This window comes from Propithecus coquereli, unplaced genomic scaffold (genome assembly GCF_000956105.1).
Source record: "Propithecus coquereli isolate 6110/MARCELLA unplaced genomic scaffold, Pcoq_1.0 Scaffold200, whole genome shotgun sequence".
NCBI classification, from domain to species: domain Eukaryota; kingdom Metazoa; phylum Chordata; class Mammalia; order Primates; family Indriidae; genus Propithecus; species Propithecus coquereli.
This window is the reverse complement of record NW_012144968.1, coordinates 596,551-609,304: the sequence shown is the minus strand read 5'-3', so window position 1 is coordinate 609,304 and position 12,754 is coordinate 596,551. Positions and strand designations below refer to the sequence as shown.

The window sequence follows — 12,754 nt, the reverse complement described above, 5'->3', positions numbered from 1 at the left end:
AAATAAAAATAATAATTATTTGTTAAATGAATTAATCTTGAACTTTCAGGGTCTAGGGATACTGTTAAAAACTTAATTCTTTACTTTACCTCTATGTCCCTGCCCTTCCATTTAGAAACATCCTGCAAGTTTTAACTTAATTTCTACTCCTTTATGTCAGGTCCTGATCAAGAAAATTCATCTATTCTCCTGCTTCTCAGGTTTCCCTGATAGTCCTATCTCATAACAGTTGATTTGTTTATTTGTTCTGTATTGATTCATTCTCTGTTTTTATGTATGTAAATGTCATCTACTTTAAACTTGAGTGACAAAAACCAAGAAATCTATCTCACTATTTATATAAATATAATTTTATATGTACTTCTTTTGGGAAACTTTGAACTGGTAGTCTTGTATTATATAGTGACATGTACAATGATCTCATTTTTCCTTGTGGACTAAATTTATATATATTTCACATTTGATCCCTAGGCTTAAAATAGTAACTGGAAAAAGCAAATACTGAAAATATATACAAGTAATGTTTGTTAAGTGAATGAGTATCATTCAGAGTGTCAGCAATTTTAATCCTCTCCATCCACAGGTAAATGACAGTAACCTGAAGTAGATAAAATACTATGTTCCAAAATACCTAGGTATTGAGAGCTGATGCCATTCAAAACCAGGGACCCATGCTAAGTGATGGTTATAAGGAGTCATTCTAGCCAGGACCTACAAGGCATTTCAAATCCACAGGAACTGAGCAGAAACAGAGCACTTAACCCTGGTCTACCTCATTCGAGAAATAGCCAAAATTTTCTGGGAGCTGTCAGAACTATTATTTCTCACATAACTCTCAGTCACTATGAACAAAGTCTCTAGAGAGTTCTGCCAACTTATGGCTTTAATGTAGTCATTTCTGCTACCCTAAGTACTTCCTGGTCACATCTTCTGAGGCTTGGTCTATGAACTATGTCTCTTCACCCTTTTTCTAATACAGGCCTTTCTTTCCCCAGCATCTTAAAAACCCTCTTGCCTGGCTTCAATACTTAATGCAATGTCTTTACAGGATGTCTTAACAAGGCCACTGGCCTGAAACATTAGTTCTCATAGTATTTAGAAGAACGTTAACAGTAGAATTAGTTTTTCTTTAATATCTAATTCCTCAGTGTCAACCTGTTGGAAATGATTTAGTGATTGCCTTTCTGATGGTACTATTTCATCATTTATTTATGAATTAAAAATGGTGCTCCACACAAACAAAACTCAAAGTAGCATACATGGGGAAGAAAATCATCAATGGAAGATCAAACAGAGGGAGAACACTCAGATGAAATGGTTGGGAACTAAGGATCACAATAAACAACTAGTTTAAAATAAATCAGAAATGTGAAACATATAGCTTTTACAATATTATAGCAACAGAATGCCTGACCAAAAGTGGAGTATTTAAACCAGGATTTTTACCCAATTTCTTAGTTAGGTGACTTTGAACCCTAGTCATCCTAGGGCTTCATCCCACAGACTGCTAATTTTGCCTACTCCTGACTCTTTTCCCTTCACCTCTGCATTGACTAAACCTACTCTTGATCTCCTTACTCCTTGGCCAACCATTGTATCTTCCCAACAATGTTATGTGCATGGCAAATTATCAGTGTCAAGAAAAGGACATTCTTTATACTTATTCTAAAATTATTGTCAGCAAGTTTCAAGGTGTGCTCACTAATTATAACATATATAAATAATAACATGGTATTGTTTAACTAAATTAAGCATCATCATTCAAAGAGGCAAGCCATGGAGATATTGTAGGTTTTACTACAATAATTCAATTTTGCAAGAAAGCAAGTCACATGAATTTTTTTGGTTTCCCAGGTTCCCTATGTTTACATTATACTGTAGTCTATTAAGTCTCCAGTAGCATTATGTCTAAAAAAGATGATGTATATACCTTAATTTAAAAACATTTTATTGCTGAAAAATGCTACCAGTTATCTGAGCTTTCAGTGAGTCTTGATCTTTTTGCTGGTGGGGAGGGTCTTGCCTCCATGATCATGGGTGCAGACTCTTCAGGGTGGTGGTTGCTGAAGGCTGAGGTGGCCATGGCAATTTCTTAAAATGAGATAACAATGAAGTTTGCCACAGCCATTGACTCTTCCTTTCATGAAAAATTTCTCTGTAGCATGCGATGCTGCTGTTTGATAGCATTTTATTCACAGGAACATCTCTTTCAAAATTGTAATCAATTCTTCCAAACACTATCACTGCTTTATCAACTAAGTTGAGGAAATGTTCTAAATCCTTAGTTGTCATTTCAGCAATCTTCACAGCATCTTCACCAGGAGTAGATTCCATCTCAAGAAACCACTTTTCTTGCTCATCCATAAAAAGCAACTCCTCATCCATTAACATTTAATAATGAGATTGCAGCAATGCAGTCACATTTGCAGGCTCCACTTCTAATTTTAGATCTCTTGGTATTTCTACCACATCTGCAGTTTCTACCACTGCTTCCTCTGCAGTCTTGAACTCCTCAAAGTCATCCATGTTTGTTGGAATCAACTTCTCCCAAACTCCTGTTAATACTGATATTTTGACCTCCTCCCAGGAAATAGGAATATTCTTAATGACATCTAGAATAGTGAATCCTTTTCAGAAGGATGTCAATTGATTTTGCCCAGATCCCTCAGAGGAATCACTATTTATGACAGCTATGGCCTTACAAGATGTGTTTCTTAAAGAATAAGACTTGAAAGTCAAAATTGTTCTTTGATCCATGGAGCTGCAAAATGGATGTTGTGTTAGCAGACATGAAAACAACATTATTCTCCTTGTACATCTCCATCAGAGCTTTTGGATGACCAGGAGCTGTCAATGAGTGGTAATAATTTGAAAGGAATCTTTTTTTTTCTGAGCAGTGTCTCCACAGTGGACTTTAATTATTCAGTAAACCCTACCGTAAGCAGATGTGCTCTCATCCAAGCTTTGTTGTTCCATATATGTAGCACGGGCAGAGTAGATTTAGCATAATTCTTAAGGTCCTGGGACTTTAGGAATGGCAAATGAGCATTGGCTTCTACTGAAAGTCTCCGCTGCATTAGCCCCTAACATGAGATTCAGCCTGTCTTTTGAAGATTTGAAGCCAGGCATTGGCTTCTCTGTAGCTATGAAAAGTCCTAGATGGTATCTTTTTCCAACAGAAGGCTGTTTCATCTACATTGAAACTCTGTTGTCTAGTGTAGCCACCTTCATCAATGATCTTAGCAAGCTCTTCTGAATAACTTGCTGCAGCTTCTCCATCAGTGCTTGTTGCTTCATCTTGCACTGTTGTTACAGAGATGGCTTCTTTCCTCATGAACCAACTTCTGCTAGCTTTTTCTCTTCAGCTCCCTCACCTCTCTCAGTCTTTGTAGAATTAAACAGAGTTTTAGGGCCTTGCTCTGCATTAGGGTTTTACTGAAGGGAATGTTTTGCATGGTCTGATCTTCTATCCAGACCATTTAAACTTTCTCCTTATCAGCAATAAGGCTGTTTCACTTTCTTATTATCCATGTGTTTACTGGAATAGCTTCAAGAACTCTTTCTTTTCATTCACAACTTGGTTAAATGTTTAACAGATATGCAAATCTTCCTTTCACTCGAACACTTAGAGGCCATCCTAGGGTTATTAGTTGGCCTAATTTCAATATTGCTCTGTCTCAGGAAGTAGGGAGACCCAAGGAGAGGGAGAGAGAGTAGGAATGGCTGGTTGTCGCAGCAGTCAAAACACCCACATTTATTAATTAGGTTCACCACCTTATATGGACATAGTTTGCTTTGCTCCAAAATAATTACAATAGTAACATCAAAGATCACTGATCACAGACCACCATAACAGATATGATAAAAACGAAAAAAAATGAAATATTGAGAGAATTACCAAAATGTGACACAGAGACACAAAATGAACATATGTTGTTGGAAAAATGACACTAATAGACTTTCTAGACACAGGGTGGCCACAAACTTTCAATATGTAAAAAAAGGCAATATCTGAGATGCACAATAAAGCAAAGTGCAAGAAAATGTGGTGTTCTTGCAATTCCAAATTAGAGTCATATGTTTTTAAATGTCCAGTCTTCATTCTCACCCTGATTTCTCCCTCTTTCCTGCTTGCTTTTCAATCTACTATGTTAGAGGCAGGGACCTCGTATTATCTATCATTGTGTGCCCATTGTTTGGCATTCAGCCTGATACAGAATAAGTGTTAAAGTATTGAATACATCTGAATATCTCTGACATGACATACTGCTTTATAAATCTAAACCAGAGAATCTAAAATTTTCCTATATTTCAGACGCAAGTATTTTTTGCCTTTTCTAAATACAATGCCTAATACTTTTGTAGATTTAAATTTACAAGCTTGTCATTTTACCATACTATAGCAACTTACAGATTTTACAGTACACTTTTTCCCCTAGGCAATTATATATAGGCTAAATAGGAATAACCATGGGCAAAAATAATAGCTCCAGTACTGAATGTCAAAGAAGTGCAACTTTATATTTGCCATTTTTTGTCCTGACATTATATCAAATGTCTACCTCAAACAGAAAATTCTCCTAATCACAAGATGATTTTATTTTAAAAGGCAACAATCAATTTTCCAGGGAAACCTTGCTAAAAATGTATTTTGAAAGTCTATATATAATAAATGGAAACTGATCATCTTTCTTAGGCAAGCTCACCAATGCCCTCAACATTATCAAAACAAAGTTTAAAATACTACAAGCATTTCTATTCCTTTGTTTTTCTCAGCGCTTCAGTACCTTGTATCAGGGAAGGGAGAATGAGGCAGCAATTAGCAGCAAGGGTAAAAGCAGTTTGTCACATGAATTCTAACTTCTTGCTGCCTAAACTAAACCAACTTTCCCTGCAAAGAGCAGGTTGCTCAATGTAAATCATCTTCGTTCTTATAGGTTGAAAGATTGTATCTTTAACTTACTTAGGTGAATACCACATGCCCCAGTCTCTGCCACAGATACCAATTTAGAAAATATCTAAACCATATACTAATATATTTAAATGTAATATTTAAAGTACATTGTACATGAGATGGAGTTTTCAGTTTAGGAGGAAACGGCTCATTTACATACCAAAGGATCTCTCAAAATTGTAAATTCTATGTATTTTTGACAACTTGACTTCAGGCCTGGAGATGTGGAGATGTTTGATGTTTAGAGAGTACAGAGCTGTAGAACAGAGCAGGAGCATACTTTACTCATTGCGCATTTGCTAAGGATACTCTTTTTAGCTTCCTTTGAAGATGGAAATTACCACCTTTTGGGACCAGGAAGTTCATCTGTCTCTGCATTACCCTCACTTGGGGCAATACATGTTTATGTGACACTCAAATAAGCACTTCCTATCAGAAACTATGCATGTAACTCACACTATCCAAAGCAGGTGGGAACTGGGGAAAGCAAAAAACTTAACCTTGATAAATGTGCCTAGAACTTTGAGTTAAATGGAGCCTAAACTTCACAAACTTCAGATTATTGTATGACGTTAATGCATAGTTGCCACTTGAAGATTTTTCCCTACTTTGTTCTTTTTAAATGTGTTACATTAGATAATATGCATTTTTATATTTTAAGCATGTACCCAAAGGGGTTCTTTTTATCTGAAGGAAGAAAAGAAAATAATAATGTTTTAATGCTGCCTTTAAGCTCCCAAATAAGCATAACTATAAAACCAAAAGCTTAACTGGAAAATCTTAACCGTCTATGCATTCTTTTTTCAAATTGATATATTCAACCCGAAGATCAATGCAGATGATTTTAAAATTGCTTAGTTGCAACTATTTTATGTTTCTCTCATATTAAATATTGTTAATTGATTAAAAATTAATGCAAACAGCATTGGAGGCTTTAAGTCTCTAAGTATGTCTAAGCCTTTAAGTATTAATATAATAGCTGAATAGCCTCAATTCATTTTTGCATTGTAAAAGTAGCATGATTTTTAAATTATAGTCAACAGGAAGACCAAAAATAAATAGGAAAAAAAAAAAAAAAGAAGCATTTAAACTGATAAACATTTCCCATGGGTACTGACTGGGTGCTTATAGGGTGGGAAGAAAAATAGTCACTATTACAAATAATAATGAAAGCTACAAGAAAAATCTTCTCATTGGATCCCAGTGAAGGCCGATACTACAAAGCTCTATTTTCTGTTCACTTGCACTGCAGATTTTGCATCACGGCTACTTTGCTCAGTTAAAAAAAGCGTAAAATTTGCCAAATAGCATGATCTTGTAAAAAACTGAAAAATTCCTCTGGCTATATTATAAACAATTACTCAAGATAGACCTCCTCGTTAATGACACCCCCCTCCACATAAGAGCTCACCCCACCCCAGACCACGAATGGATAAGCAGCGAGGCTGGTGCCTGGACCCCACTTGATTTCTGACTTAAGACTCCACGCACTTTCCACTCCATCACGCTGCCTTTTCTTAATGCTGCCTAGTCTTATCTCTGTGCTACTTTTTCTCTCTGATTTTCATTGAACCACCCTACTGGTTTTCACAATCTGCTTTTCTTCTATTTGCCTAAAATCAACTTGAGCAGTAAAGAAGATCGAGAAGTTTTGGAGTCAGACTGATGGTTTATGTGATACCTGCCTTTCAGAGTTTCTGTGATATTTCAAAAAGATATTCATGCTAATACCTGTCTAATACCTGACTTAATACCTGTCTATACACAATGTTCCTGCCCATGGCACATACTAGAACTATTTTTTTCTTGTCCCATATTGACTCTTTAGGATTTTTAATTGTTCTTAGGTTTTCCCATGGTCTATCTATCTCAAAAATTAACAATTTCTAATTAATGTCTCTAATTAATATCACTAATACTTTTGAGAAATGACATGAAACTAACCCCCAGATCTCCACAGGATCAGGGAAAATGATCATTTCCTAGTCTGCTTTTACCAACTTAAAGCATAGTTCTAGACCCTTCTGTTTAATACAAGCACATTCAGTTTTCACTTCAATAACAATATACTGTTCAATTTGGATAATAATTTGCACTTACAAATAAATTGGATGACCAGTGGAGTCACTGATCCATGTATGTTATGAAAATTGAATTCTTATTAAAAGTTATTTACTTTACTAACAACATAAACTCTGTTCTTTTTTTTTTCTTAACTCTTTATTGTGGAGAAGCTTAAATATTCACAAAAATAGACAAAATATTAGAATGAAACCCCATGTACACATCATCAGCCTCAACATAATCAACTCATAGCTAATCCTACCCTATCTACACACCATCTACTTTACTCTCTGCTGTATTATCTGGAAGCAAAGTTCAAACATCATATCACCTCATTCATAAATATTTGAGTATGTATCTCTGAATAATAAGTAATTTTAAAACATAATCACAATCTGGTTATCCTACCACAAATATAATCATTTAATAATATCATCTAATATCCAGATTATGTTAAATTTTCAGTTATTTCATCAGAATTTTATTAACGTTGTTTGAATCATGACCCAGTAATGCCATACATTGTGATGGGTTGCTAAATTTTTTATATTTCTTTTAATCTATTCCATGGGTTTTCTTGTTTCTATCATTATAATTTATTTGAAGGAACTGATGATCTATACTATAGAGGTTTCCATAACATACTGCATACTATGGTGTAGTTTTTAGCATATTTCTCCTTGCTCTATTTCTTGAAAATTGGAAGCTATGTTCTGTTCTTTTCTTTCCTTCCTTTCTTCCTTCCTTCCTGCTTTCCTTTCTTTTTTTTCTCTTTCCAGTCAGAAGCATCAGTTCTAGCTATCATTTTAATGATTGGTTGGGTTTTGTTTATATTTTGCCAACAGTATGCCTTTTTTGTGTCTTCCAGACTTTTATCCAGAGTCATGAGCATTGCCCTCAAGTGCTACATAATGAAAAAATCCAATCTTCTACTTAAATGATCCGTGCATAAAGCCTTTCATTTAACTGTTCCTCTTACCATCATGAGCCTCCTTTTCCAAATATACTGGCTTTTCAATGTCAATTTTAAAATGTTTGCCTGGAACTAAACTTGGTATTTTACATGTAATCTATTGCTTTTATTGATCAGGAGAATGGAGAACATAACCCAGAAATGATTAGGGCTTGAACCTAGTGCTACATCCTCCTTCACTCCCAAGTCCTCTCCATTTACGCCAGAGTACCTGCTCTTGGCTTTGGCAAGGTAAATGCGGATATGTAGGTTAGATTTCCTTTTAATTTCACCATCTGTTGCTCTAGGTGACATAACTTGTGTTCCTAGTTGTTAAGTAGTCTGTGAATTCTTGATCTTTTTTCTTGAGAGCAACAATGAGTGCTCTTCTTGCTGCAGAGTCTAGAGGAGCAAAACAAGGTGTAAAATAAATGACTATTTTTGCTCTAAATTTTGAATATCAAATTCTCTTGTAGGTTTGATTGTTACAAAAGCGGTGAAATGCAGTTCAGCTAATAGTAAGGAAAGAATTCCGTAGGTAGTATAGTAACCCTTCTCCTGAACCCTAAGGTTATATAATAGTTTAGAAGTTGACAGTTTGACATAAGCTCTTCTAATATTTTAAATAAAGAATTTCCTTTAACTAAATGTTCTAGTAAATTCTAAGTTAATTATATATAGGATCCTCACCAACTTGAATCCATTACATAGAAATTTGTATTTTCTCATATTTTGGAGGTTTTGGTGCCCAGGGAACACAATTATACAAATATTATAGTAAAGCATAAAATGATGGTATATCAGTTAATAGAAAATATTACATATTTTACCAACTTTTAAAAAAGTCTCCACCATCTTTTCAACAAAGCTATTAAGAATTATCTAAACTTTGTTTCTTTATCAAAATTACTTAAAAGGTATTTTGCATAGTAATATATGCTATCAAATACAAGCTACACCTGGTGGTCAAAAATTTGTATGGACTTCAGAAGGGGAAACTAACCTTGGCACTTGTCTAGGAATAACTGAGTATCTGGAAGGAAGGTAAAGGGCTATTCATAGCCTTAAACCTGTGTACTGTTTGATTCTAGTCCCCTCTGGGGCCTGATCTAACCTACTCAACATTGGCCTAATGTAGGCACCCAAGAACAGCTTAATTGATACCAAGCTAACTCTCAGTCTCTTATACAGTAAGAGGACATATTCAGCATGACTCCCGTCAGATCTGGATACAATACACAGCTGTGTGAATTTAAGCTTATTTCTTAACCTCTCTAAACCTCAGCTTTCTATTCTATAAAAAGCAATAATAAGAGTATTTGTCTCATTTTGGTTTCCCTGAGGATTAAATGAGCATATAACAAGTTTAATATAGTGCTTGACATCTTGTGGGTTCAGAATACATGTGAGTTGTTATCATTATCATTATACTTACCTTTATTAATCTATCATGCCAGAAGCAAAGATGCTGTTTCCCTAATATCCTTTGGGGTTCAACTTTGTCCTACTTCTAGTTTATCTATTGCTCTGTACCTGAAATGCAATTCTATATCTAGCATTATTTCTTTTCTTCCATTAGATGAAGTAATTCAGCTCGGAGCATGCAGTGGAAATGTACGTAAAGAACTTGGTAAGGTTTATAGGTAAGCATGCACTATAGTTGAATAAACATTGGAATAAGCCATAGGAGATGTGAACAGTATCCTCAGACCTTCCTTAATTTTCCACAGCCATGAAAGAATAATATAATGAGCAAGAGCCTGGTCTTTCCAAAAATTGAGGTGGGGACAATGGACTAGAGCTTTCTAAGGTGCTGCTTTAGCACTTACTTTCTTAAGTGCTACAAACTGCTTTTCCTGTGACAAATGGATGGGAAGGATAATTGGTAGAAGGCACAAGGCAACTGATGTAAGTGCTTACATTTCATTGATATGTCCAAAAGTGGTTGCCAAAGAAATATAGCAGATGAGAGAAAAGACTATTCTAGGTTTAGGGAATAGCCTGTACCAAGGCCTTGTATAAAAGAACACCTTTAATAAAAGATGAGAAGCAGCCTATTGTAGCTAGGGCACCACAAGTGAGAATCACAAAGATAAAATGAAAAGTATATAGTAAAGCAATGTGCAAAAAAACTCTGGATAAACACGCAGAATGACTGTGGTCCTAAACCTTAAAAGATAAGTTCATTTGAGTTGGCAGTCAAATTTTAATTTGAGAAATATTATTAATAAATCATTCCAAAAAAGGAAAAAAGTGCATAATTGATGTTCAGATGACATAGATCTTATGAGCTGTTAAGATCAGGGAGTGGTAAATGACCATCACCCAGGAATTAGATGGTATTTTTACTTTTAAAATTTATTACTAATTCAATTAAAAAACAAACAAACAAAAAAACTTCAGGTCTTCCAAAACCCCTTTAATATTCCCATAGAGAGAAGGTAGAAACAAAAATTCTATCTCAAAATCAAAACTTCTCCTAAAAAAGTTTTGTGAATCAAGTGCAAAGGTCTGCAGAGCATAATCCACAGGCAAATCAAAAACGGTTTGGCCAACTGACCTCTTGAATCAGCTGCCAGTCCATTCCCTGAACAGAGGTAGGGAAACATAGTCATAGGTATCTTAATAACTTGTGCAGAGCTAAGCAAGAAGTTTTTATAGACAGATCTCTTTAAGACAAACTAAAGGCCACATGACACAGAATATCTAAGGAATAGGAAAAAATGCTATTTCTATTTAGTTAGTAAATTCTGAACTAAAATTGATAAAGAATAAACTTTATTTTATCCTACAGAAAAGAAAGAACAAACTAGATCTAAGGGAGCTGGCTTCAAATCTCGGCAATGCTGTGGTCTTGAGCAAGTCATAGAACATTTTGGTTAGTTTCTTTTTCTGCAAAACGAAGACGATAATGCTTACTTAATTGAATTGCATAAGGTTAAAATAAGTAAATACACATAACATTCTGAGCAAATCATCTAATTCATAGAAATCTCTCAGTAATTGTTATTAATTTGGGGTACCATTCTCAATTTCTCAGTGGAAGGTACAAGTAGGACAATTCTTATAAATATTGACTGAAAATCTCTACCAGAAATTATTGTAGACAAAAGACAAAAATCACATATTCTATTTTTCAGTTGTCTGATTCAAAACAAACCAGTACGGCATTTAACTTGGAAACTGTCAAGAGCACCACCTGTCTGGTTTTCTTGCAGCTGTCAGAGGCAAATTTTAGATCCACCTCCAAAATTTTTACCCTAACTAGAATCAGACTTTCTCTGTATTCAAAATGCCTTAGTTTGAAAGAGTTCTTCTATTCTAAGAAACGTGTGTTTGTGCGTGTCTCTCTCTCTCTCTCTCTCTCTCTGAGTGTGTGTGTGTGTGTGTGTGTGTGTGTGTGTGTGTGTGTTAAACTTGCTACCATGGGGAAATAATGAAAATTAAATAGTTTAGTTACAGCATGTAGCTTTCAATAAAAGCATTAAAACAGAAAATATTTATTTTAATATAAGGATAGAATTCAACATTTAGAGGGCAAAGAGGAATGAGTTTATAAAAAGAATCAGAATTCTAACACTTAATTGCCTTATTTTTAAAATTGCATTAATCTGTAGTGAATTCATGGAATTCCAAACTTTATCTCTGAATATCTATCAGTAACAAAATAGATACAAATTTTGTTGGAGCACTTATATCTTAAATTGTATATAAGCCTTATCTATGTGTGCATGTGTATTTACACACTCTAGTTGGAAAGGAAAATCATATTTAAGATCTCCATTTTAAAATAACATAAAGCAAAAATGCTCACAATTATTATTTTAAGTTTAAGCACTAAATGTAATATTTTAAGTTTATCATGGTCTCCATCCTTGCAAGCTTTGTAATTTTTGCTAGATAAGATATTTAATATCAGCCATCATGTTACATGATCATAGCTATTTATAGAGGTGCGGGTGACAACTGTTAACTGTGGGCCCTTTGGTATAGCAGAGAACAGTTTCCACATGCAAAATTTCAGAGAAATCTCTTCTCGCTCCCCCAACATACAGATCTGGCAGCCTCTCAGCTCTCAAATCCACTCCTTTGATCGTGGATAGAATCATTGAATAAGGCAATTACCTCAAAGCAACATTTTTAATGGACATATGGACAGTCAATGTGGCTGTCAATTTACACATTTTTCTTTTCCTTACTCGATACTATTGGAAAATGGTAGCAATACCTTCAGCAGTGAGCTCAGTCATGGTGGTCGTAGAAAGTAAAAGTCAGGTGAAAAGTTCCCGTCAAGTAGCACTTTGCAGAATACTTTCAGATTCGAGAACTCTGGTAGAGGGCTGTGTGTTTAAACGTGAGGGCTCTTCGTTTTCCTGGCTGTTTCTGCTGCTTCTTCGTTGTCCTGTTGAACTTTGCCTCTTCTCTGCAGAGTTCTCCCCCTGGAAACAACCTAAGCCCTTTCCAAGCAGCACTTGTGGCTCAGCTAGAAGTATCAGCTTCAAACAAAAATAGCCTCATCACCCTAGGACTCTTCAGCACTTTTTTTTTTTTTGGCACTCTAGGAGAACACACAGACACACACACACACACACACACAGACAAACACACACACACACACACCAGATCTCTGGCCCCAAAGAGAAATAGGCAAAAAGAAATCCAAACCAGAACAACAACAAAAACCCAAAAGCCAAAGGAACTAAGAAGTACTGTCTAAGCCCCCGCAGTTTCTCTAAGATAATTACAGATCTTGGGGTCTATGTCAGAAAACATGAAATAAAGAG

At 35.2% G+C, this 12,754-nt stretch overlaps 1 protein-coding gene across 1 annotated transcript in view; it reads right to left on the bottom strand.

Moving 5' to 3' along the window:
- Positions 1-12,532, bottom strand: part of TRDN (triadin) — a 442,356-nt gene extending 429,824 nt beyond the window's left edge. Inside the window, exon 1 of the mRNA XM_012643801.1 lies at positions 12,199-12,532. Within this exon, the coding sequence (XP_012499255.1) occupies positions 12,199-12,220 (22 nt within the window). The 5' untranslated portion in view covers positions 12,221-12,532. The remainder of the gene's footprint in view (positions 1-12,198) is intronic.
- Positions 12,533-12,754: the final 222 nt, after the last annotated feature.